The following is a 27,467-nucleotide window of genomic DNA, read 5'->3' as shown; positions in this document are numbered from 1 at the left end:
ATTTTGGGGTGTTTCGGTGCAACCACAGAAATGGAAAATTCTCATCAGCATTTGTCCCAATTTCAATCTTAACCGTTCTATTTCATCAGAAACGATCTTAAAAAAGGGCTTAAAGTGTAAAATACCGAACTTATTGTTTTTCCAACACTTGCAACATGATGTAATAATAATTACAAAGAAAGATAATGAAAACATATTAATAATCTAACTAGCCATTTACCTGTATCTATCTAGACAAATTTCTGTTTTAAAAAATTGAAGACAGAAACACAAATACGAATGCAGACTTGCATATCATTATGTTAAAACATTGATAATGATATTGTGCAATACTGTGTGCAGTTTGTATTTGTCATTTTAACTGACAAGAGAGGAAGATCACAGCTCATCACGGCTCATGATGTGTACAGAGATGGTGGCGGCTTATATAAGGTCAGGTCTGGTCTTCAAAGATCAAAGCTCAGAACACGTCGCTCAAAGGAACAGAGAGGGGGGAGGTTCAGAGAAATGCGTACCAAGAAACTGAAGAAAGTTCTTACCATGATACAAGAGAATTTACTTCATCACCCCCACAGGCATGTGTGGAAGGCAAGACACACATTCTTACCCCCACAGACAGACACATAAACATGCCTTCCCACGTTCACACACACACAAATACAGTTACAGGACAAATAAGCAAAGGCAAGGAGTATTTTAAAGAGTATTCTTTATGAAGCAATTCTTAGCACTGACCCCTTCAAACCCCTTCCCAAGACATGATGTTAAAACCAAACAAACTCTGATTGGTGGATAAATTCTGTCTGGACTGTACAGTGCAAAGGCAATACACATCCTCAACTGCTGCCCGTCACACACATTCACACTCACACTGCCTTTAGTGACAGTGCAGTTTACACAATGCCACATCAATCATTTAAAATAAAATAGTGAGAAAGTAAAAAAAAAAAAAAGTCAATAAAAAAAGATTTGCTCAAAAATAAAATCTTAAAACAGCATAATTTCTAGCTGTTAAGACTAAAGTAATACAGTATTTGCTCCTTTTCCTTCTGCATTTTAAATGGGATATGGGATTACATGATTGTGATGTGACATGAAGGACCCTGTTCAAATATATATAGAAGCTAATTAATTGCATGACAAAGCAAAAATATAGTTAATTTCCAGCCTTGAATCTCAGACATTATTGTCGGTGTTCAGCTGCAGCTTGTGGAATAAGGGTAGTCTAAGTAAAACATGTAGTGGTCTATCACAGGGGCTGACCTGCTTTCACACAAACACACACTGATCTCTGCTCAGCTGTGATCAAGAGGGAAGAGCTGCGCTTTTATCCGTCGAGCTGACTGTCAAGTAATGCCTCACATCATGGTGCCAACAGCTACCTGGAGCAACTCTGAGTCTCGAGCTCCTGAGGGACAGAGAGTGCCAGAGAAAGTTCTAGAACACCTGCAGGATTTGTGCTATCCTTGAAGCTGCAGGGAATGTGAGTATGTATGCCTGTCCTGAGTGAGTGAATTATGCATTATAGCAGCCCGACGAGTGCGAGGAAACAGTTGGGAAAAAAAGAGGGAAAAGGAGACAGATAGAGACTTTGTATTGGTGTATATATAAATGCTGTATGCGCACATACTCTTTCTCACGTACAATCGCCACATAAATAATGAAACGCCTACAAAGCTACTGTATATGCAGTGCAAACCTGCACCTGCACGTCTCTTTATCTTCCTCGTTCACTCACTAAGTACAGAGCCTAAATTCATTGTGACACTCACTTGGCAAGTCCAGATGGAATCTGAAGGCCTTTTAAATGTTAATTGGGGAAAATCGGCAGAAAGGGTTTATATGTGATAGTACAGTGTGTAAAATGGAACTTAAACAGAGTTCTAAAAATATATTGGTAGCTGAAAGCTTAATCAATGAGCCCAAATGTTTAATACAATACCGATCAAAAGTTTGAGTCTGTAAATTTAGATTTCATTTGAATATATATATATACAGTATATTTTTTAAATCCGATGAATTTTCAGCAGCTTACTGCAGTCTTTAGTGTCACATGACCATTCAGATATCATTCTAATATGCTGATTTGGAGCTAAAGAAACGTTTCTTCTCAATATCAATGTTGATAATATGTCTATGAAAAACGTTATATATATATATTTTTTTTTTTCAAGATTATTTGATGAACATCAAAAGAATATTATTTATTTGAAATGATCTTTTCTAACATTATAAATGCCTTAACTGCCACTTTGGATCAGTTTAATACATCCTTGCTGAAGAAAAGTATTAAAACCTGACTCCAAACTTACTCAGACATACAAATAAACAGCCACACTATCTATCCAAAGTAGCAGCTGACCAGCCCTTAACACAATTTCCCAGCCAAATATTGACCACCATGGACAATTCTACCAACAATATCCTTTGTGTCCTTTGTCTATTTCACAATCAGATCACAAGTCTAAACTGACAAGGGGAAGCCTTTAGTGAGTGTGTGTTTGGAGATGGGATGACATATCTATTGCCTTCGGTACCTCCTAATCAACATAAGTCAGTACGCCAACATTATGTTACAGTTACACATATTACCCATCATGCATCTAGTCAGCACAGTAGTAACAGTGAGTTGTGCACAGTACAGCCCAGACTCTCACTACAGTGTAATGGTCATCAGGTACAACTCAGTCATTTATCAATTACATCATAACTTTAATTGATCATTATCTTCAATAATCAATTGACAGGAGCAGGAACACAGTAGCTACTGGTCTCTGTTTTTTTTTTTCCTTGTTTTGTTTTTTTGCTAACTGAGAGAACATACAGGGATAAACAGAGAGATTAAAAATATCTAAAAAAGGAAAATGCCAGAGGCACATTGTTTAAGTTGCCTAATCAATGGTGTGGTGGGAAAAATATATTAAGAAAACTACAAAATAAGAAGAACTCAGAAGTTATTATTAGACTGATGGACTGATGGGTGGCTGAATGGATGGATGGATGGATGGATGGACTACTAACTGGCTAGATGGACAGTTGGAATGGGAGAATATCAAAAGGACAGACACAGCGATGAGGGCAAAGGGCTAAAACACAAATGATATGAAAGCTAGTTAGGTAGTATAGAGTAATTGTGAAGATCTGCTATAAATAATAAAAGATGGACAGAAGGATGGATGAAAGGATATTAGATTTGTTTGTTTTTTTCTTCTTCACAGGCACTAATGTTTTCACAGTCATATAGGAGGAATCAAAATTTAAAAATGTCTCCAGAGTCTAGAATTGCTACAAAGCTAAAACATTTAAAACTATTACTACCACTTCCTCCAAGTATATCAAACTTAACTCATTATATATATATATATACCTGTCTGTGTGTATATATATATGTATATATTTATTTGTACATATATATATATATTGTATAGATAAATTATATGATGGCGATGAAAACTGAATACAATGGTCAATAAAATCTATGTCAATTCACAGTATAACAAGATACATTCTCAAAAACATAGTATATAGAGATAATATTTCTTTTTTGTTCTCAAGAAAAAGCTACATGGGAATTATAAGTCTGTTCTGTACATGCAGTCACAGAATTCTGTGTTAGCGCCTTCTGACTCAGTAAGGGTCAATGACAGATCAAGTGTGCTCATGGCACACTATATTAATTCAATCATTCTACATCCATCTTCCTGCCCCCTCCCCCTTCCATGCCGGGTGCGGTGGACTTTCCGCTGACGCACCCGTATTCCCGGCATTGGAAGAAACGCTGACCGAGGGGATTAAGTGGCTGTGTGTGATTCAGTTTACACAACACGCAATTCAATACCTGAGCTTGTTATTTCTTGACTCATGCGATGACAGGTGGGTCTTTAAAATGTGAAAAAGCCCTACATTTTATTGTAATTGATGACAAACCTTCCCCAGGGGGTCTTGTTTAAATGAACAAGATATGAAAGGGAGACAAACATCACTTATATCAAATAAAGCGCAATCAAATCGGTTGATCTGTGACGACATGTACAAGCCCTCTATGCCCCCCAGAATAAAAGTGTAATTGTCTCTTCTTGTGATGAGTAACTGCATCCAGAGTGCTACAAAATCTACCGCATGTCTACTTTTTTGCTAAATCATGTCAAAGCTACATTCAACTACAACACGGGCAAATAAGCGGTGCCTGACGTCAAATAGGTATTCAGAAACCGAATCTCTGTGTGATTGACATCAATACTCAAGCCAAAAATAAATGTTCTAGGATGCTTTTGGTTAAAAATCGATAAGAAATGTTTGTCCTTGACTCTTCATTATCATATGTTAACATTTGCACTGACAAGAGCCAGCAACTTGTGCTTTATTATATGCAACTCTGCACTGGAAGTAGGCTTGACTTGATAATGCACAATCAGTGACAACGACAGCCTCAGCTTTTTTAAACATTGCCCTTAACCATCCCAGTAAAAAACAGCAAGCTGTCTGTTTGAAACCTAATGCGTGATGATTAAGGAACAAAACAAGCATGATCCACTAATGGTCCACCATTTATAATTGTTAACATACGGTTTTTAATATTATGTAGCCATCTAGTGCCAATCATAAATATTGCAACCCATCATCATATGATGAAAGACAAGTATTGCTTGTATGCAAAGAAAGGACCATCACATTGGGCAGTGCCGTGGATCTACTGTAGTTGTGACAATTTGAAAATTCTGTTATCAAAAGAAATAACTCATTAAAAATTGTCTTCACATCTATAATCCCACTATTTAACTTCAGACACAGCTGGTTTACCTTTTGTTAAAATACGACCACAGTGAGAGCAATAAACAGCATAAAAGAAAGGGAAACCTAAAAGAAAAAAAAATTGCTACATTTTTGTTCGTGTTCTTATTGTTTATCTTTTGAAGTCGGTCTCTTTAGAACATAAAGTCATCCCTATTTGATGTCAAAGTGACACCATGGCATTGGAGTTCTGATAGGACAACAAAAGTTCTGATGAGTGAAATAGCTCCATGAAGATTCTGATTATCTTTGAATCAGAAATACAGAAAGAGTGACAGTTTACTCTCGTTCACTTTGAGGTCAAATTTCAATAAATATTTTTTTCCAGCATGGCCTTAAAAGAAGAAGCCAAACAGGTACTGATGCCATAACATCTCTGTTGCAATTGCAAGTGTGAAAAAAAAAGAAAAGAAAAAAAGTGTGTTTCTGTATCTATGAGCGTCAGGTTGCCATGGAGACAATTTTTCAGTCAGTGGGTTGATGCTGATCATCTGAGGCTCTCCAAGACTGCATTAAGATTGAATATATATTAATTTTGAGTCATCTGTAAATAAACTGAAAAGCCAGTTTGAGCCACAGCAGTATTTGTTGTCTGTCGTCACATGTTGTATGTGAACGATCCAAAAATGTCTTTTCCTTGTTTGAGGGAGTGTATATGTGTAAACATGACATCATTACTCACAGAAAGATCCCAGACATTTGCTATCCACTGTTCTCATTGGAGGAGAGGAGCACAGAGGACATCATAATACTCAGCTCAGACCGAAGATGGAGCACGGCTGGAGTATCCATTGTGACCGCGGCAAAATTTGTTGAGCCTTTCCCTGCTTTGACTGCTGTTTCTTTGCTGCTCTGGTCACTGCCGTGGACGTTTTCCTCGTCTTGGTGCGGCGAATGTATGTGCATCACACTCCAGCTGCGCTTCACAGTAGAGCTCACACACACGCGCAGCAGCGAAGCCCCGTGTCATACTTCACTCTCTAGGCTGGAGAAATGGGCAGAACCACGGCGTGAGCATAAGCTCTTGGCTTTGAGCGGCAGGTGTGGGGAGTAGAATCGTCTTGGCTGGGGCACAGACCGAAGTCTCTGGTATTGAAGCTTAGCACTGGCGGTGGCTGCCTGGGAGGAGCCGGAAGCAGCCCCAGGGGAAAGCACAGGTGGAGGAGACATGGATGTAGAGGATGGAGGTGGAGGAATGGGCATGGGTAGGGAGTTGGGAGCAGAAGGAACAGATAATGAGGGCAGGAGTGGCTGAGGTGAGGATGGTGATGCCTGGGGTATGTGTTCTGAGAGCTGGGTTTGCTGGGAGCTTAGGTTGGACTGGCTTCCGGATTTGGATTTATCAGGATTAGGGAGTGCTTTGGGCCGAGAGCTTCCACTGAAGCTGTGGCAGTGAGGAAGCAGATCTTCTTGACTGTGGGACTGAGCACTGCTGTGTTTGTGGTGTGTGTGGGGCCTACCGTGGCCATACTGTGTACACGTACATGATGCTGCATCTTGCATTCTATCCCTGGACCTCTGACCTTTGCTCTTTGGCCCACTGCGGCTACGCTTCTCACCCTTCATCTGTAGTTTGTCCACTGACCAATAGCGTCGCGGTGGTGGAAGGGAGGTGGGAGGGGGTGGCCACTGTGAACCCAGCCCTCCACTGCCTCCCCCAGAACCCCATCCAATCCCTGGACCTGAACCCCAGAAATCACCTGCCACACCCCACCCTTCAGCTCGACCCAAAATGGAGTCATCTCTACTGTTGACACTTCCACCTTTCTCTCGAGCAGGGTATGTTCCAAAAAACCAGCCCCCACCCCCAATTCCACTGGCTCCACCTACACCAGTTCCTTCCCAGTACCTCTCAAAACGGCCAAACTCTCCTGAGGACCCCTCGTCAGAAAAGCTTTCCTCTGCTCTTATTCTGTCCCTCTCTGACTCAGACACTGCTCCTCTCCCTGCACGCCGCACTCTCTCCTCTATTCTCTCCCTCTCTCGTTCTCTTTCTGTCTCTTCTTCTTCCCCTTCCTCTTCCTCATCCTCAGAGTCCCACTCATGGAGGGACAGTCCTTCTCTTGTGTTAACTCGCCCCCTTTCATAGTGGAGAAGCAGTGGCTTGCGCTCTCCTACTCTCCCTTCTGCCTCTCTCTCTACCCCACTACTCCTCCGTCTCTTGGATGAGGAGAGGAGTGTATGTAAGGAGGAGGGAGGGGAGGGTCCGGAGGCCTCAGTGCCACCTGCTTCTCCTCCACTGACCCAGAATTTGACTGAAGAGGGGAGTTTGTTCAGGTTGGGATAGCGTTTACTGGATGTTTGATGTTGTGAATGGGAGCTTTTAGGTCTTCTCTCCCTTCCTCTACCTCCCCCACTCTCGTCCTCTCTATCGTCCCCCTCGTCCTCAACGCCATCTCTCCTCCCTCGTACTCTCTCTCCCTCCCAAGCTGAAAGACTGCCTTTGTCAACAAATGCGCTGCGGTATTGATTGGAAAATGATGAGTACTCTCCTTCTCTATCCCCATCCCCCTCTCCATCTCTCTCTGCCTCAACATCACCCTCCTCTGGCTCTGACCGCTTACTGGAAGAAACTTTCTTCTTCTTTTTTGTTTTCATTGCCTTCTTTTTCTTCTTTTTCACCTTGCGACGCTTCCTTTCTCTTTCTCTTTCCCTTTCACGCTCCTCCCTCTTTTTCCGTTTTTTGTTTTTCTTCTTCTTCTTCTTTTTGTCTTTGTCTCTCTCTTTCCTACGTTTCTTCTCTCTTTTCCTTTCTGTGTCTCCCTGGGCTCCACTACTCCTCTCTCTGTCCCTCTCTCTCTCTGCCCACCCTGCCCACCATTCCTGAAGCTGTGCTAGCTGACTGCCACCCCTCTCTCTTTCTCTGTCCTTCTTGTGCTCCCTGTCTCCAAAGGTGCCCCACGGTTTGCGTGGGGGTATAGGAGGAGGAGGTCCATGAGTGAGAGATCTAGGGGAAAGGATAGACCGTTCTCTGTCCCTGGTTCTGTTGTGGCCCTGCAGAAGACTAGACTCTTCAGTCAGCTCATCCAAATCCTCCTCGTCCTCTTCCTCACCCTCTCTATCTCGGGTGCTGCGAGATGATGCTGTGGAAGTGGATGAAGGAGAGGTGGAACGTGAGGATGTGGCTGAAGATGTGGTTGAGGAGCTGGTAGTGGATGAGGAGGATGATGTGGAGGTGTAGGGGAGTGAGGGAGAAGGTGATGGAGGAGTATAGGATGGGGAATGAGTGACTGGCACGGGGATGGGGAGAGGAGGAGAGGGTCTCGGTCTTCGACTCGCTTCCCTGCCTCCACCTCTCCGGCCCAGTGGCAGGATGTTTTCATACAGTGGGCCACCAGGTTCTTTGGGCTTTTTTGGTCGCCGCTTCCTCCAGAAGGATGAAGGGAGAGGGGGAGAGGGGTGCTGCAGCGGGGGGTTAGGTGTCAGTGGGGCTGGGGCCTGGCTTTTAGGAGGAAGCCTTGGAGTTCCCAGAGATTTAACCCCTCTACCCTGACCCCCTCCACCAGTACCCACTCCCACCTTCTTCCCCATGCCATGGTCCATGCCCTTTTCCTGATAGAAAGCCACACTAGTTGGTGGGGGTTGTTGGTGGGCTCTGGGGACAGTTTTTGGAGTTTGAGAACCTGTCTGTTGTTCCAGACATGTCCCAAGTCCCTCCGGATCAATAGGTCCATAGTAGCGCTTATATCCATCTAGACCACTACCCGTACCTCCACTACTTGCCCAGGTAGGTGCCACCTTTTGGGGTAAAGGCCCTGTTTCTGCTAGGGCTCCTCTCACACCCATGGAGGTGGTGGCACTAGCGGTTTTGGGTAGTCTCCAGCGGTCCACAACCGCCAGTCTGCGATCTGGCCGGGGTAAGAAAGTAGTGCATGGGAGCGGAGCTCCTATAAGTTGAGTATTTGCAGGACCCAGGGCAGCTCCAGAATGAACAATTGTGGGAGGGGAACCAGGAAGAGGTGTTTTGTAAGACTGAGGAGGTTGAGGCTGTTGTGGCTGCTGCTGCTGCACCATGGCAATGGCTGGATTGGATACAGCTGAAGTTACCACATGTGAGGAAGAAGCGGGAATCATGGCAGTGTGATGGTGGCCAGGAACTGTGACTTTAACCCCACCTTGTGCAGTTTCATCTTCAAAACTGCAGCAGCTATACATTCCCTAAAGTAAAATAAATTGTAAAGTTATATTTTGATAATAAGGGCAAATCAGCTTTCATTACATCACTCTCACCCCATTGGTAATACCACAGGCATGTCCATGTTACCATCTTTCTTCTACTCAAACTCTTCCATACGTCTTTCATCCAGTGACTAATAACCACTCACTCTTTCACTTTACACTCTCACTTGACACTCTCTCTCTCACCCTGCTGAAGGCAAGCAGGAAGTCCAGTTTGCCGGACTGGCCCATCTTGTTCATGCAGTGCCGCAGCCTCCAGTAAACCAGGTGTTCCCAGGCGAAGACCAGCAGACTTAGGCCCATGGCCACCAGCAGCATGTAGAACACACCGGCCATGTTGTCTATGTCTAGTTTGGAGCTCATCACTTCAATTTTATCATTATGACAGATCCCTGAGAGCCAGAGACGCTCTAGCATCTCAATCTCATCTGGGTGGAGAGGGGAGAGAAATACAAGGCATTAACATTACTCATTTTCTCATTTAGTAAGTGATACAACTACTTGGCACAGATGTATCAATAAAACATGTATGAATGCAATATGGCATTGAGTTGTCTTTCCCACATGCTTGCTGTAGCAGGAAGCAGATGCTAATACTAAATGTGTACAAATCTGTTTGTATCTGAGTTTTTTTTTTTACTGAAAACATTACAGGTCAGAGGTCAGGTAAACAGTTCCTTGTGGGTAATTGGGAACATTACTGTGAAGGTCTGTTTAGAAGGGATCAAATGGGGAAGTTTTTGTTAATTTTGAAAGAGTGAAAGGAAGAGGAAGAGAGCAAGAGGCCTGTAGGCTAGCAAAGGCTAGGTCCTGCATAATGATCTACCCATATCATCTTTTCCTCCGAGGGTAAATGAGAAGATAAAAAAGGAAGGAGAGCAAAGTTCTTTGTCTTTTCAATGCTGCATTGTATCATGGGAAATGAGAGGATGTGAAGAAATAAGAAAAAAGGCATGTGGAAAAGAAGAAGAGAGTGACTTTGTCATTATGACAAATAGCAGAAGTACCTTTACTATTCAGAGAGGATGAAGTTAACATAAAAAGAGGGATGAAGGATGAAGACAGATGGCGACGGGGGGAAAACAGTACAAGTGCATTTACATGTTTGTGTGTGTGTTTAGGTTGTGAAAGACGGAACAGAAAAGGGGGAAAAAAATAAAGGAGCAACAGAGTGATAGGCAGAGGGCAGAAAAACAAGACGACAGAGAGGGAGACCGAACGGTGAAAGGGTGAGATCATAATCATTTAATTGTGCTGGAAGATGGTCAGGCCTGCTGCAAACTCAAGAGAAAATCAGAATCTCACCTTTTATCTACAGAAAGACGAGCTTGTGAATTACTGCAATCCTTACTACACCGAGGCATGTACTGCAGCATTAACTGCTTTGATGAGAACTGGCCAACTGCACCACGTAATCTCAGTATGGGCCATCTCAAAATAGTGCTGTGTAACATAATAAAAGTACATCATCACCCATCACACTGTAAATGACAGTTGCGTTGTTCTCACAGAGTTTGAATTATGGCATCTGTCTCTTATGCTATCAAAACAAACTATCCAGCAAGCGTAACCTGCGGGCATTAATCACAATGTAGATGAGGTGCCGCAGACACATCACATAAAACATTTCACAAAAGAAAATGCAGTTAAGCAGGACAACGAAGCGCAAGCTGAATCCCACATGGGACTTGAACAGATAACAGCACGAGCCCGGCTTGGATCCCAGCACTGCCTCACTCTGTTGACAGTGTCCATTCACCTCCTTCTGCCTCCGGCCAGTGGCTCTGGCAAACCATTTCACTGACCACAGCCAAACTTAGCAGGTGTGTCATACTGAGAACATACATACACACACACACAGCTATATTATAAACACACAAACACCATTCACACACTTGTACAGCTTTACAGATGTACGCTAAGTTACAAATACACACCACACACATTCAGTACAAATGTGCGCATGGCACATTCTAACACATGTAGACATACTTTCACACCTTTGCTCTTGCCATAACGGCTTCTGTTTGGCAATGGAACTCAGGGTTGGCACGATCAAGTGGGCACATTTTAACAGCTAATGTTTTAGCAAGGTCTTTACGCTCAGGCAGACAGCCAGTCTGTGCCATTTGTGTGATCTCCAACACTGTTCCCTGTGCAGCCCCCTCTGATCCCATCCTGACCCAAACCACTATCATGCTAAAGCAAACATTGCTCTTGGATCAGCCTTAAAGGTCAACACTTTTATAAACAGATCGGAACCGCAGAGGCACCTCTGACCACTGTAATAAGTCCTCTGAAATTGTTAGTAGGTAAAAGGACTCCTATTCGAGACGACCACAGCAAAGAAAGCTGCTGGCCCTGAAATAAAATAAGATAATGCTTTTAGCAGTTAAGAAGTGCGTTTGCGTGGTACTGACCAAGAAGGTTACTTGCGGAGTTTAAAAGAAATGAAAAGGTTGCAGATGGACAAGTGGTTTTCCTGGGGCTTTTAAAGGCTAAAAAACAACAACATAAAAGTACAAATTATAGTTGTAGTTGTTGTACAGCAAAAACATAATTCAGTACCTCCATAGTGACTTCCCACATGTTTAAGCTTCAGAGCTAATTTCTTCGATTGACACAATTTTATTAATTAAGAATTGTACTGTACATTTTGTTTCTGTTATTTTGTGTTGATACAGTATGCCATCAACAAATGCTTATGTAGAAAAGGCAACCTTTCAACTTGGGAAGCTCAATTTTAGAAACAGCACTGCCATTTTCTTTCATGATTGTCCAAAGAAGCATTTTGAAAAAGAGTTAAGAGCTGCCAAAACAGCAGAAATTCGTTAAATCAATGAGATTAAAATATTTGACATTATGTATATATATATAGACTCATTATCCCCAGAAAGCCACAATGGTTTTTAACATTTTAAAGGTAAAACAAGGACATAATTCAGAAAATAACATCAGATAAAACACCCACCAAAACACCAACCAGATGAATAAAAAAAAGCCACTGTTCATTGCACTTGTTCAGCTTCTCAGCTGTTAAATTGTGGTGTTAGCTAATAGAACCTGGCACCAGTGTGACGATCGCACTGTGGGAACCTGGCGTACACACACGTTCTTTCAGTCTCTCTCTCTCTGACACACCAAAAGCCAAAGAGGATTTAAACAGCAATCAAACAAACCACCCAGTTGAAACAAAACACTGTGTGAGATGGTTAGTGCATTTATGTGTTTGTGTGTGTGTTGGGAGAAGGCAGGGAGGATGGTGTATAAATGACAATTAAAGAATTAGTACTTGGACAAGCACATTTGAATCAGATGCGTTTCACTCTGACATTGCAAATCCATAACAGCTAATCCTCTAAGGAGTGTGAGAATGGACAGTTACTCAACACACACATCTCACACAATTGCTTGGTTCCAAAACCTAGTGAGCTGACTAGCTACCTGCTGCCAACACATACGTACAAATGCCTGTGTAGTTTTTCTGACCATTATGGAACTGTCTAACTGACTAGTTTGGAATTTGGAATGCCTCGTGGCACACCATACAAACAACACAGGAGAAACAACTCACAACAGTTTGCTGTTAGCATGTTCTTAAGCTTACAACTGAGCCTGGGTTCTCCCAAGGTTTTTTCTCCATCCAATCTGATGGAGTTTTGGTTCCTTGCCACTGTCGCCTTACTTTTGGCTTGCTTTTGGCTTGCTCAGTTGGGGTTATTTAGTGTTTAGCAATATTATTGATCTGTGTTGTACTACTTTCATGTTATCACTGTGAAGCTGCTTTGATAACAATCTGTATTGTGAAAAGCGCTATATAAATAAATGTGACTTGACTTGACTTGACAACGTCACGTGATAAGCGATTACACATATGGAAGGGTGGTCACAAAAAACATTTGTTGTCTATTGTCAATAAAAAAAGGTTGGTTGTCTATTGTCAATAGTGTAAAGTAAAGTAAAGGCTTTCTGTTGGTTAACGCAGCAAATCCAGGTGACTTGAACCTGTTACGAAGTAGGCATGGGAAAACCTTTCACTCACACACAAAATTCCAGATCGCACATTTCATATCAAAGGGATACTCCACTTTTTTGGAAATAGGCTCATTTTACCACTCCCCCAGCGTTAAATAGTTGAGTTTTACCATTTTCAAATCCATTCAGCCGATTTTCAGATATTTAGAAGAATATCAGTAACCAGACAGTTTTTGGTCTCATTGACTTTCATAGTAGGAAAAAAATATACTATGGAAGTCAATGAGACCAGAAACTGTCTAGTTACTGATATTCTTCTATACATCAAAAACTCGGCTGAATACATTCAAAAATGGTAAAACCCAACTGTTTAACTTTAAGGGAGTGGAAAAATGAGCCTATTTCCAAAAAAATAAAATAAATGAAGTATCCCTTTAAATTGGCTGGATTTCACATGCAAGAATTTGATAAAATACATTATAGTCCCTTTATAGTCAATTTTGTCCCTTTAAACTCATCTTTGATGACGAAAATAACATATTTAAAAAATACAAAAATTCTTCAAATTGCTTGAATGTAATTACACCCTTGCCTCGACTCACTCACACCAGCTCAGAGATCAACTCGTTGACAATCACACGTTGTCGTGACTAGTTACAAGGTAGTTTGTGATGTCAGAAACACCAGCATTTTTGAGACCATCTTTGGTTCACTGTAAAAAATACTGCAATGGTGTTGACTTATGAATTTGCACAAGGTTTGTCTTAAAGCATATTAAAAACACCATATATCCATATACGTAAACAACAGCACAAACTTGATTTTTACCACATTGGGTCTCTAAACACACAGCTTGATGACCCACAACCCTGGATCAGGCAGCTCATAGGTTTTGGAAAAGAGCACAGACTTTTTTTCACCATTTTCTCTCTCTCTCTCTCTCTCTCTCTCTCTCTCTCTCTCTCTCTCTCTCTCTCTCTCTCTCTCTCTCTCTCACACACACACCACTTCTGTCATCCCCAAGACTGAATCTTTGATACATGATACATCTCTTTTATGCATCAATAGGCTGCGATCATCTCCTTCAAATCAGTAAACTGCTAGCACAAAGACAAATGTCACCTGGCTGGCACACAACAGATACATATTGCGTCATGTTAAGGAAACTGGATTACAACAAAATGGCTGAGAAGATGGCTTGAAGCTAGCAGTACAGGCTAATGAAGTCTTGTAAAACATGCATAAAAAATACTTTAATCTCCTACATCCCAACAGCATATAAGCACTAATATACAATTCCTTCAATTTTGACACTTTGACACTGCAGAACCTTCAGACTCTCACCGTCGCCCACCAGCTGCAGTAAGGCCAGGTCCAATGGCCGTTTCCAGCGGGAGTTCTTGATCAGGGCGATGCCGTAACCAGTTGTGGCGAATACTTTCCCTGAGCCGATGGTCATTACTTTGCAGCCTTCATCTTTACGAGCCATGTAGTTCAACACGGCTGCATCATAGATTAAGGCATCCAGCTTACTGCACACAAAGACAGGAAGAGTAGGAGTTAGAAGAGACAGAGAGTGGGATGGAGGAGGGTGATAGACAGAAAGAGAGCAGAGAGGAAAGTTGTAGAGTGGCGGCATTATATTATCACTTTTGCTAAAAATTGATATGACAGGCTAAGGAAATGACAGGCTCAGGAAAACCATGGTGTGGATTAACAACTCATGATAAATAGAGGAAGAGTGTGTGAGGTGTACAGGGCCAACAGAGGAAGTGTGGGAGGGGGAAAAAAAGTGCAAACACATCGTAAAGGAACTCCTGTTCGTGAGAGCAACATGGGGCTTGGAGGTGTAAGGAAGCGAGTGGAAAAGTGAGAGATGTAACATGTTGGAAGCAAGGTTATTATTGTTTATGTAAACAATTACAAAGACAGAAACTAAATAAACACAGCGGAAGTAATTTCGTTAACAGAAATATAAATGAGTTTGCAAAGGAATTATAGCTACACTGAAATGATCAGGGTTTAACTGCTGGAACTTTAAGATTTAGTTTTCGTTCTTTATATAAAGCATTTCTCAAACAATAAGTTATTTCAGGACAATTAGAGTAGAGATCACTCAAATGTATCACTGTTGTAGCCCCATTTATTGTCCATGTGTCATTTTATGAAAATCTTGCATTTCGAGGTTGTATGCTTTTTATGCAAACTGGGCCACACCCACAAAGAACAGAAATTACATTTAGGATATACATTTGGTTTGTCTTGAATCGAGGATTGCATTTAGAGATCATGGTTCCAGTGATATACAGTTCAGGAGATACGCAGTTCAAAATTTGTACAAAATAAAACGCATTTATCTTCATTATAGCGCCCCCACTTGACTGTTATGTTTAATAATGGCCAATAGTTCTACCAAATTTCAGATCTATAAGCCTTAGGTTTGGGCTCCATGATCAGTTTTAGTGAATACAAAATAATCTTACAAAAACAGTAGGTTTTTATCACTTGATCCCAAAACTATAAATGTGCACAAAAATATAACTTTTGTTTCTGATTTAATTATTTATTTATTTATTTTTTGATTATGTAACACTCTTAAACTCCACTATGGATCCAGTCCAAATGAAAATCTAGGGTGATTAGTAATGGTAGTTTCAAATGCAGTTAAATATACATTACAAACAAGAAAGAATCATCTTTGCACCATTAAAACTAAAACTGAAAACCACTATACAATACAATACAAAATGCAAAATTGTATGAGACATAGAATGACGGAAGTAAGTAAGAAAACCAGCACAAACCCAGACTTGAGGTGGGAGATGGCGTCCTCCACACTTCTCTGGTTGTACTTGATCATGTACTGGTGCATGTCTGGATAGTTACTACGGATGTTTTTCTCTGTGCTTCCGTTAGGGACCGTTCCAAACTTCAGAGGGGGGTACTGCTCTGTGGGGTGCTGAAACTGAGAGAGGGAAAACACAGTATGAAACAGTGATTGAAATTGATGTTGAACTTGTTTATTCAAAGTAATTAGTGGACTAACAATAGAGCACAATGAAAAAAAAATATTGCAAGAATAAACTTGAATGACGTGTGACAGTGAATGCATGTTAGAAACAGACTAGAGCTACTGCAGCTGTCAAAGCCAACTATAATACATCATAAAAACAGAACAATATACAAAGCAGCAGTGCTGACATGCACATTGTGTTCATTCCACTTTACAATAGTGAAGCAGATGGGGGAAACTTTTCATTTAAAAAGGGATTACAAAATGAACACGAGGCACTTCGAAAAAGAACTAACAAAAGCCACTGCAAGTTAAATGACTTTAAGTATACAGATTTGATGTAGCTTCTTTTCTGAAAATGACACAAACATAATGGGACTCAAATACATTTCATTTAGTGTACACAAGTACATTCATATGCCATGTCAGTGTGTTTCCTCAAGAATCCCAGTAGATTCTTCAAGGTCAACACTAAGAGTGAGGGCAAAGGAACATTTCCACGCTAGAATGGCAAATTACTGAACATCTCACAGACCCAAGAGCACTACCACCGTAGTAAAACGCAAGCACAAGTAGAGGCAATATACTCTGGCTGCTAGCAGAAGATTGAGAATAAATTGTCCTTATTGTTAGCTATGATAAGGTCTTTTATAGAATTAGGCAGCTTTTCATGTAATACTGGAGCTGATTGGTAAAGATGTAAAGATGAGTATGCACTATCAAATTCTTGCAAGTGTGTGTGTGTGTGTGTACACCTTTTAAACGTTTGAGGTCGATTTCATGTTTTGAAAATAAATCTCCTTCACATTAAGGTTCACATGATCTTCAGAAATCATTCTACACATTTGGTGCTCAAGAAACATTTCTTATTATTATCAATGTTCAAAACAGAAGTGCTGCTTAATATTTTTGTGGAAACTGTGTGTAGTTTATACATATTTTATTATATTTTAAAATCAACGTAATAGTCTTTCTTCCAAAATGTATCATTTCAGTAAGAGACTTTGAAAGCATAGGCTCTTCAAAAGACAAACAGTGAGAAAATGTTTCTTCATGCTGTTCATCCACTTAATAGCCAATTTAAGCTACTGTCAATCTCAAATTCCAGTCTAACTCTAGTCTCTGTAGTCTTAAAGAATATTGATCCCAAAATCCATGTCAACACCACATCACAAATTATGTCCATCTATACGCACCAATAAACACAAGCTCTCTCTGCTTCTACAGTATCTCTTGAAACCATTTTTCCCTTACCTTTTTATCGCTGAGGCCAGACACAGTGTCAATGTATTCCTCTTGGATCATGAAGGCAGCCAGGTTGGCAGTGTAGCTAGCCAGGAAGATGACAGCAAAGAAAGCCCAGACAAGAACCATGATCTTGCTAGTAGTTCCTTTGGGGTTCTCCACTGGAACGGAGTTATTAAAGACTAGCGCCCAAAGAAGCCAGATTGACTTCCCAATTGTGAATGTAGAACCTCCGGCCTCTGACAGGGAAAAGAAAGAGAAACAGAGAAAGAAAGACTTTTAACATGGCCTTGAATTTTAAAGGCACTTTAATTATTAATAAGCCCAAAACAAACTAAAAAGTATCATAACTACTAACTTGATTTAAAAAATGGATTCCTAAGCTATGCAGACAATGAGGCGTGAGAGAAGAGAACAGAGGAGGGATAGGAATACAGAGCACATGTCTGCAGTGCTTTATTATACATGAGTATCTGAGAAACTGCCTGCACCACAGATATCAAGTCCACGTCCAGGCCAATAAACAGAGAGGTGAACTCAACCATTAGGACTCCTGAATAAACTCTGCGACTGACAAGCAACTGTGCTCATTTATCTCTGTCAAAATAAAGCTTGAGACTCCTAATTGTTATGATTGAAGGTTACGTGCAGGACTAAGAACAAACAGGACTCTATCTCTCTATATATAGTGCAAATGATAAAGCTCGGATGATAAAACTGATAGGCGACTGTACAATATTTTCATTGTAGCCTAATAGAAAATGCATTTTGGCACAACATTTCAACATTCTGCTTTTGTATGGGGCGCTGTTTGAAAAGTCACGCTGAAAACAGCAACATACCTCTTTCACCAGCGTTGCCAACTCTGATAATAACATGCAGTCTCTGCATAGACTCGACTTGCTGCCTGATGAAAATTTGACTATTTCAAAGTGTTTTTTGTTTTTGTTTTTTTGGACGTAGGTATAGTCAGATAACAATATTTAAAAATCTATACGTATATTTTTCATTTGATTGGTTCAACCGCCTGCTGTTAACCGCCAACTGAGCATCTCTACAGGGCGCCATACACACTTTATCTGTCACAATGTCTGGTTTGTCATGTGCTTGTGTTCTAGTTCTGTTTATTGTGAGCACATGGCTTGACATGTGTTTCCTTTGTGCCATGTGCTCTCTTGTCTATTGTCGAGCCCCTCCCATCTTGTTATCTGATTATTGGTTAATTTGTCCCACCTGTACCTCTCCTTACTCTGGACCTGGCGTCAGGGGTCTCAAGTTCGGTGGTCCGGGAGGACTCTACTTCGGGGGTGGTGGTCAAACGGAATCTCTACTCTGATTCCGGTGGTGGCCAAAGTGGTGGCAACACCGCCGTGGCCACATAAACAGCAGAGGAGGAGAACTACCCTGGGACCTACCGTTCCTACCATCAGTCCTGCCATGCCCAAGAGAATGGTACTTTCCTTCTATGCATTGGCCATGCTGCATGCATGGAGGAAGCACATGGTGTCAGCCGATCCAGAGACCGTTCACGTCACGTCTGCCGATCCATTCACATCCCTTCCATTGAGCCAGTGTCTCCATACAAGATGGCCGCCATGCCTGAACCTTCTCCCTCAGCGGAGAAGGCCGCCGCCAAACCTGAGCCGGTGTCTGTTCCTGCAACACCCTGGTCTGCTCCACCCTGGTCACCTACACAGCCCGTGTTGTCTTGGTTGTCTCCACCATGGCCGCCTGAAAGCTGGTTCCCACCAAGGTCGGCCAAGTGGTCGTCACAGTCATGGCCGCCCGAAGGATCTGCTCTGCCCTGGTCGCCTGCACAGCCTGTGTCGCCCTGGTCTGACTTTTCGGCTCCGCCCACCCAAAGCGATCGGGATGTCACATATGAGTATAAGTCCTGTGCCTGATCACGAGCGCTCACGCTTACTAATAAACACTTTGTCCAAGGCATCCCTCGCGCATCACAAAGTGATCATAAAACGCTCCTCGTTCATCAATCGGGATGCCACATACAAAACAGCCTGCCACCTCTGTCAGCGAGCCGCCGTGTTCAAGCAAAAAGGGAATCTTTCTCGTAGCGTAAGCTAACTTACGCAATACTCGTTCCCCCTTCTAGAGAGAACTGAGGTTGCGTTAGGTAACCGTTACATTTTCTGTTAAAATGTTGTCATGTTAGCGGCCCCTAAGTTAATAACTAATGATCGTTGCGACAGAAGAGAATCAATCAAAACTAATTTTGATTGGGAAAAAACTTTATTTTAGCGCTGCCATAAAGCTAAAATAATCTGTTCATTTAATTTATTATTTTCACTGTAAAGCCACTTTGGAAAACTCTACATTGTTTTAAAGCACTAAATAAATGAAGATGACTTGACTTGACTCACTCTTGCCACTCTGAAGGCTGCGGTTGTACCCCACTGGACTGAAGAACTCAAAGATGAAAACCGTCACTGCCACCACGGTCAGGCACATAACAAACATCATCACCCACACAGCAGGGCTGTACGGCTCTAAAAGAGGAGAGGACAGGAATCAAAACCATTAGTAGTAGTTTTTCTACTTGGTTTGTACACAACACAGAGCAGAAATCAATACCAAGCTTGTAGAAAACGTTAGAACTGGACGAGACTTTTGGAAATGATTCAATTTGAATTTGAATCAAATTAACTTATTAACTTGACTAGGCTTACCATGTTATATTTAAGAAAAAAATAAAAATAAAAATAAAATAAGCTTCTCATTAAAATGATAAAATAAAATAAAATAAAGAACCTGTTTGGAAAAATGTTGATTTAGTGCTTCTCACTGAAGTGTGATAAATAGTTTGTTTTGAAAGGGAACTGTAAGTCTGATTGATGAGCTCTGGAAAGATACGCACCAGTACCTGAAAAGTCATACATCATAATCACATGCAGCAGAGACTGATTAAAGTCAAATATGATGAAACATTATGGCTCACATGAGACTCACCAAGAAAAGCAGAGGGAGAGACAGTTCCGTTACTGCGAGAGACCATGACGCTGATTCCCGTCTCTACAAACGGCACAGAGAAGTCCACGACCTCTGACCTTTCCTCGTTAATAGTGAGGGAGCCGATCGCCATGTCTGCCCGCTTGTACACAACCTAGAGAACAGGAGAAAGTAGAGGATTTTATTTTTGCCCTTTTGCCACTTTTATTTGTAGTAGGAACATTTTATTTACAGGATTTATATGGACTCTATTTACACGAGCACGATTCCCTGTAAACTGCTGCTGTGGCCCAGTAAAGTTGTACTGATTAATCCTTGTTTGACAAGGAAAATGACCATATACTGACCTTACTATTTGAGTCAATGGATATGATGATCATCTCCAAAATGTCAGAGACTAAGGCCCCGTCCACACTACTGCGTTTTCGTTTAAAAACGGAGACCTTTTGCTACGTTTGCACCTCCCGTCCAGACTAAAACGGGAAAAATGAAGACCTAAAACGGAGAAGTTTAGAAACGCTGCATCTGCGTTTTGCGTTTTGAATCTCCGGAGTGCGTTTTAGTGTGGACGAGACAAAACGGAGGAGTTTACAAACGATGACGCAGAGGCTCACGCTCGGCTCTATGATTGGGTGTTATCAGTCATGACGTGTCCTTCCCTGATTCGCCAACCACTGTTTACACCGGCGCGCGCATGCCCAGTGTTGGTGAATGGTCACGTGATCCGCGTTTTCAGTCGTTTTAGTGTGGACGGAGATAAATTCTAATACGCAGGTAAAACGCTAGTGTGGACGGAGATCGTTTTTGCTTTAATTCTCCGTTTTTAAACAAAAACGCAGTGTGGACGGGGCCTAAGTCAAGGTGAGCAATTCTTTCCTTAGATCTTCTTGGGAACTTCAGATTTGCTCAGAGATCAGTGACTTGCAGAGGAAAAAAGATTGATACTGTAGGTAGCTAGATACCAAGCTTACTCAGGTGTGAATGAGTAGCTATTGCAAATCCCTATATTTAACTGGACAGCGAAGAAGTGACAGGAAAGTACAGGAAGAGTGAGGGGGAAACACGACTGTGATTGGGACTTGAACCCAGGTCCCCACGAGCGCAACAATACTGCAAAATATATGTCTGTAGCAACTACTCTCTGTGCCACAGCTCTGACATAAAAAAAAAAATTTGCATTATGGATCAAGAAAGGCCACAAAGCAAGCTGCTGTATGAAAAGTGCATGAGCCAAATGGTCCAAAGAATGGTGCACTTTATATTATACTATTGAATGCTTGAATTTCTCAATCAATTGAAATGTGCAGTTTAATTTTAATAAAGTATATAGTCCAAACTATAATCAAACTGAACATATATATATATATATATATATATAAAAATTGATAGTTCTGCTGCATGGGCTTTTGTATATTATTGCAGATAACATATCAAATAAATAAATATTGATAGACCTACTTGTTAAAAGGGCTTTGTGTTTCATTTATTAGTCTAGCCTACTTAGAAAAAAAAAAGAATTAAATTAATTCAAACAAATGAATTAATAAATAAGATAAATAATACTGACGCACATGCTTTTCTGTCTCATTATTGCGATTTCTCTCTCTGCATTAAAAACTGCATTAGTCTGCTGTCAGTGGCTCAAACCCACTAGATCTAAAAAAATGTTTTGGAATTGGCAAAGGAGGCTTGGGGTTAAGAAATTAAGAGCATTTTTACGACAAAAACTTGACAAACGCCTTGCAATACATCATCTGGACAATGTTTCGAGGTGTGGTAATCGTAATATAAGTGGAATAATTGACACCAGGCCGTTGACTTATTAGAAAAAGAATGCACGCTCCGTTTCACGTCGTGACCGCTTTACCACCTCGGGTGTGCATTATTTTTCTAATAATTCAACAGCCCGTCGTGAATTATTCCTTTCTTAAACACTTCAAAGAAGATTGAGCATAGTTTCATGTTGTCAAAGTGCTTGTGCCATTTAATGTGCTAGAGTGGCTTTGTTCCTATTAGTAAATACTATTTAAAAATAATAATGTAAGTGAATATTAGTAGACATTGAACTTAGATATAAATGAATGGAAAATTCATTCTATTTAATTCAAATTTTAGATTTAATGATTTTTCTCCCTTACTTTTATCTGAAAAAAATATATTTCCTTAACATTATGTTCAGAGAAGAGAATGTTCTTTAATGCAGAAGATTCTAGTTGGTGGCTATAACACTTGTTTAGCATAAATGTTTATAATACAAGTTACAGTAGTCTTGCTACTTAACTAAAACTGTAAACAGTTCTTTTTATATTCTAACATTTACACTACTTTTCAAAAGTTTGGTGTCAGTAAGAATTTTAAAGGAATTATTATTTTTATTCAGCAACGACTCTTTAAATAAATTGATCAAAGAGGAACAGTAAAGACTTTTACACTCTTACCAAAAATGCTGTTATTCAAATAAATGCTGCAACAACAATATCAAACAGCCCAACCATTTTCACCAAGGTTGCACCAAATCAGCATATTTAAATGATTTCAGAAGGATCATGTGACACTGAAGACTGGAGTAATAAATAAATAATATACTTTTTAGTAATAATATTACTTATCAAATAAATTAAGACTTATTGAACATAAGAGACAAAATCTCACAGACCCCAAATTTTTCAATGTACACTGTAAAAATGAATATGCTTTATCTAATCAATAAAATTGTGGCAACAGATTACAAGCAATATTATTAATTAAATTGAACAAATTGGAATTGAGTAATCCTTAATCAAAATATTCCTTAAAAGTTAACCATTTAAAATGAGTAAAGTTTACACCAAAAAATTAAACAAAAATATCTGAATAACAGACAGACGTCAAAGATTAATTATTTTATATTTTCTTTATTTTATATTGCCAACATTGAAGACACCTGATGTTAACAAGCAGAATCACTGAAGGAGAAAACCGTAATTTAAAAACAAACACAGAGTACCATAATGGTGACTTAAACATACATTGTAAAAAAAGTAGCTTTACTCATTTTAAATGATTAACTTTTAATGAATTAATTTGATTAATTATTACTCAATTCTATTGTTAAATTTAATTAATAATATTGTTTGTAATCTGTTGCCATGCACATTTTTTTTGATTAGACAGCGCATTCATTTTTACAGTGTGTTATATATTTTAAACCTTTTTACATTTTAAAGTCATTTATTTAATTCAAATATATTTAATTAAAATACATACTGCTCCAAAAGTCACCAGAATTAAACACTTTGGTTCTTTGAACCTTGCCCTCAGGCCCCCCAAGAAAATAAAGGTGCACTTTTTTTTCTTTTTTACTCGATGGGGAGAAGCGCCAGCAATGCCCCTGGTAGAAAGAGGACATACAATGTTAGGGAGAGAAGAGTGGAACGAGCTGGGGAATTGACACGAAGATGAATCAAACTTGTGATGCCCGCATGAGCACCACGGTCCAAAATTTCCTCTACACTTTACTGATCAAAGCACTCACTGCACACTAAGACTAGACATTCAAAGAACTATCAAGAACTGGTTATGTACAACATAGGCGAGTCCTCAGCAAGGAATCAGCATTTTGCCTGAACACAGGGGCCATATGTGGTGTGTAACAGGTGGTCTATCTGCAAATCCAGAGAATCTCCATCTCTAATTAATATTCAATCCACGTACTGGCTGCATTCCAGTATCCATAAATTGGTCGAGCAGATAGTGTTGTAAGAAGCCTGCACACATAGACACTACAGGAGGCAGGTTATCCATCTCAAGACAGTATACCCCATACAGAGGGAAAGCATGTACGGGAATACCAAAAAGGAGGGAAAACATTAACATCTTTACTTTCCAGTGCAGCTCTTTTCTCACTTTGCATTCTGTTTTATATTCCTAAATGTGTAAAAGCTCATGATGCAGAGGAATGGGATTTATGGTGACGAGTGCCGGGTTGAGTCACTGCCTAAAGTCACGCAGGTTACAAGCTTTCCCAAATCTCCTCTGACAGTTTGAACGCCGCATTGATTCTAAAAAGATGCGCACCTGCCTGCGCCAACGTGTAATGTGGGAGACAGGATTTTTTTAGGTTGTATAATTTCAAAAGCTTTTGCATCCTTGTGGAAAGTGAGCCTGCATGTTTGTGGGTCTGCAGAGAATGTGGAAAGAACATTGATGAAGTTGTTTCCTTATGAGCGCGCCGCAGTCCCGGTCCTGCTGCAGGCCGGCACAACGCACAGGGGAAATGTGGACCTGTCGTAGATAGAAGATCAAAGCTGCTCACGCACACACACTCTTGCAGCCTGAGAAAATAACCCTTAGCACTGCGCCTACAGGGGCCATGCTGACAGCTGATTGGCTGAGCATCAAAATATGCAGTGAAAAGACCAAAAGAGAGGGAGAGAAAGAGAGAGAGAAAGAGAGGGAGAAAGGAAAAGACTAAGAAAAAGAAAAATATGTGGTCACAGAAAAAGAGACATGTTGAAAACCAAGGAGCAAGGGAAGAAAAAGAGAACACATAAGATACCGTGAGAAATATTAAGACCATAAGGATGGAAATGAAGAAGGAATGAGACAGAGAAAAGAGCCGTTTCCATTCCCTAGCAACTGTCTTGAACAGGCGTCACTCCAGGGTGTGAGCGCCACAGCGGGGTCTCGCTCTCAAAACAACAACCTCCTGTCTGTCATTCGCACTCACATGCATTGGCAAGTCTTTTTGGGCTGGCTTCAGGCCTCTGTCTTGGATACATCTGTGTATGTGCGTGTGAGCCATTAGTCAAATTCCTCAGCGCTGTGTTAAAAGGGTTCAGAGTGTTTCAGCAGTCCTGGAGGCCGGCAGATACGGGTGGGAATTCAGTCATCAAACAGGCCAACAAGTTACATCACGCATTGTCCTGGGAATTCTTTACACAGAGCAGCAATCAGCCCTACAGTTCTAGAGATCGAGCACTCTCAAGGACCCCAAATAAAAATAAGCAAAAGCCTTGATTTCTTCAGCAACCCTTTATAATAACTTTCATTAAGAAAAGATTAGAAGTTAGAAGAAAATAGAAGTTCAAGATGTTTTATCGTCTTTACCCCCTTTTTAAAATAAATTAATAAATGTATTAATGCATTAAAATGAACTATTTTAATTTTAAATGCAATAAAAACAAACAAAGATTGCTTATAAAATATTTTCTTTTTCTTTTACAGCAATGACAATTTTAAAGTTCGGAAACAACATATTGTCTATATAATATCATGCTATCTTATGCTATTTTTTTCTCAGACCCTATAAACGGATCTTTATGAAAATATATAGCTGCTTTTACATTTTAGGAAGTGAGTCCCTCTCAAGGGGATCATCATATTTAAAGGTCCTTCCTTGGCATGAAAAAGGTTTGCAAACCCCTGCCTTAGAGGTGAAAACGTCTTGCTTACGTATGTAACTGTATGAGGTAACGGAGACGTAATCGCTGTGTTGACTGATTGGGATCACGCTTAGGGAGCTTGTCATCTTTGAGTATTGATAAAATGAGCCAATGGACATTGGCTTGTGAGCTTTGCATCTCACACTCCGCCCCGCAGCGCGGTAAGTGGATGCACAAATCAACTGTTTTTTTGCAGAGAAGCCGAGCGGAGCCCGGAATCAGTGGTGGTCCAGGGACTACATCTCCATTCCCTCCTTCCTTTAACCGAGACGTTCCCTTTCAGCCGCTCATGTTTGACATAGTCGACTGATTGGGATCCCAATTAAAAAAGCACTAATGCTGTCTGTCACCTTCCGGTGCCTAAACACAAGGCTCCTATCCCCCCACATTATTGAGGCGGAGATGGGACAGGGCTTAGGCCAGGGAAGTCTCTCCTGATCCGCAAGACCCACTCAGTCAGACTTGGACAACACTGGGAAAGCATGTCCTTTCCTCGGAAAGGAAGACGCTGCAGAAGCCACATCCTGCCCGAAGGGAGGCAACATGTGGAGTATACACTTATGGACTGGCTGTTTTACCGAGCAGTGCAACATATGGAATGTCACTCAGGTGGTTCCAGCCTATAATAGGGGGAGACTCACCAGACAAGGGATAACACAGGCTCACTGCAGGGATTCTACTGTGGAAGAATACAAATATGGGATCACCGTAGGGATCACAACATATCACAACCCAGCTAACACAGGGTCCACCAGTGCATACACTCTTAGAAGAAAAGGTTCTATATAGAACCTTAAAAGGTTCTAAAGCGCTACGCAACATTTTGGAACCCCTAAAATGCAATGCATGTGAATGATCACAAAATTCAAGATATGTTGGTTAAAAAATGTAATTGATCAATATCACACGAAGAGTGCCATTTCAGTTTTTATCCTCCAAAAATCTGCATGATTAAAATGTGATATTAAGTTACTACAACAGTTTAATAAACAATAATTTATTAACAACTACAAAATGCTGCAGAATAATGTAATATATGAACAAATAATAGCCTTTAAAGAACCTTTGTGCCAAAAGTGTTCTTTCTTGTCATTATTGAACCTTTTTAGCATAAAATGTCCTTTTGAGTTGAGTAAAGAACCCTATGCTACATATGTAGAACTATTTTTTCTAAGAGTGTACAAGTGTTAGGCCTGGCATCACACGCTCCACAACATCCGTTACCAAAGGGTGTGAAGGAACTCAACAGGGTTCGGCTAAAGAGGAACTCTACTGGAGCAAGAATGGTACACGTATCCAGTCCATAGGAGGGGAATGGCGCAGCAAGCTGATACTTCGAATCAGGCTTACAGTGAAACTGGCTTCATGTGAAGGGAGCTCACAGGAAGCAACCAGCTCGACACATAGACTATTTTTCTAGCGAATGTGTTTGGTGTTGCCCAGTATCACTGCCCAGAAAGGAGCTACTCTCTCTCTCTCTCTGGAGAGGCTCTCTACCCAGGTGGGCATGGCGTAACTTGGGTAAACACATCAAGATGATGGCAACCACTATCCAGTAGGCCCACCTCTGCTTGGAAACAGCCTTCCCTTCTTCTGGTCTCAGTAACAGACACGCGCTGGTCTGAGGTTATAACTGCGTTACAATCTGCATTCTGTCCAGTTATAACCGTGAGGAGCATAAGGGACAGAAAAAAGCCAGGGCTGGGTCTGCCTCCTCCAGGCAGCACTTGCAGGCTCACCACCTGGTCCCGTTTTAAGTGAGAGGTAGTATAAACAAAAGGCCAATAAGGGGCAACTAGCGAGACCTGCTCCTTCTCCTCCCTGACTTAGCACAGGGCTGTGCAAGAAGGCTCACTGGGGAAACACATCTCTGC

The 27,467-nt window shown here is 41.0% G+C and overlaps 1 protein-coding gene across 2 annotated transcripts in view; it reads right to left on the bottom strand.

Annotated features, from left to right (window-relative positions):
- Positions 1-694: 694 nt before the first annotated feature.
- grin2db (glutamate receptor, ionotropic, N-methyl D-aspartate 2D, b) overlaps positions 695-27,467 on the bottom strand; it is an 81,250-nt gene continuing 54,477 nt past the window's right edge. For both annotated transcript variants that reach the window (XM_039679537.2, XM_089117595.1), the window contains exons 9-15: positions 20,171-20,324; positions 19,585-19,710; positions 17,213-17,442; positions 15,750-15,910; positions 14,290-14,477; positions 9,157-9,398; positions 695-8,949 (exon numbers count right to left, since the gene is read on the bottom strand). In XM_039679537.2, coding sequence (XP_039535471.1) covers positions 5,758-8,949; positions 9,157-9,398; positions 14,290-14,477; positions 15,750-15,910; positions 17,213-17,442; positions 19,585-19,710; positions 20,171-20,324 — 4,293 coding nt within the window. In that variant the 3' untranslated portion in view covers positions 695-5,757. The remainder of the gene's footprint in view (positions 8,950-9,156; positions 9,399-14,289; positions 14,478-15,749; positions 15,911-17,212; positions 17,443-19,584; positions 19,711-20,170; positions 20,325-27,467) is intronic.

This window comes from Pimephales promelas, chromosome 12 (assembly GCF_988280905.1).
Source record: "Pimephales promelas chromosome 12, fPimPro1.hap1.1, whole genome shotgun sequence".
Lineage (NCBI taxonomy): Eukaryota > Metazoa > Chordata > Actinopteri > Cypriniformes > Leuciscidae > Pimephales > Pimephales promelas.
The sequence above is the reverse complement of the archived record's forward strand: the minus strand, read 5'-3'. Positions and strand labels throughout refer to the sequence as shown.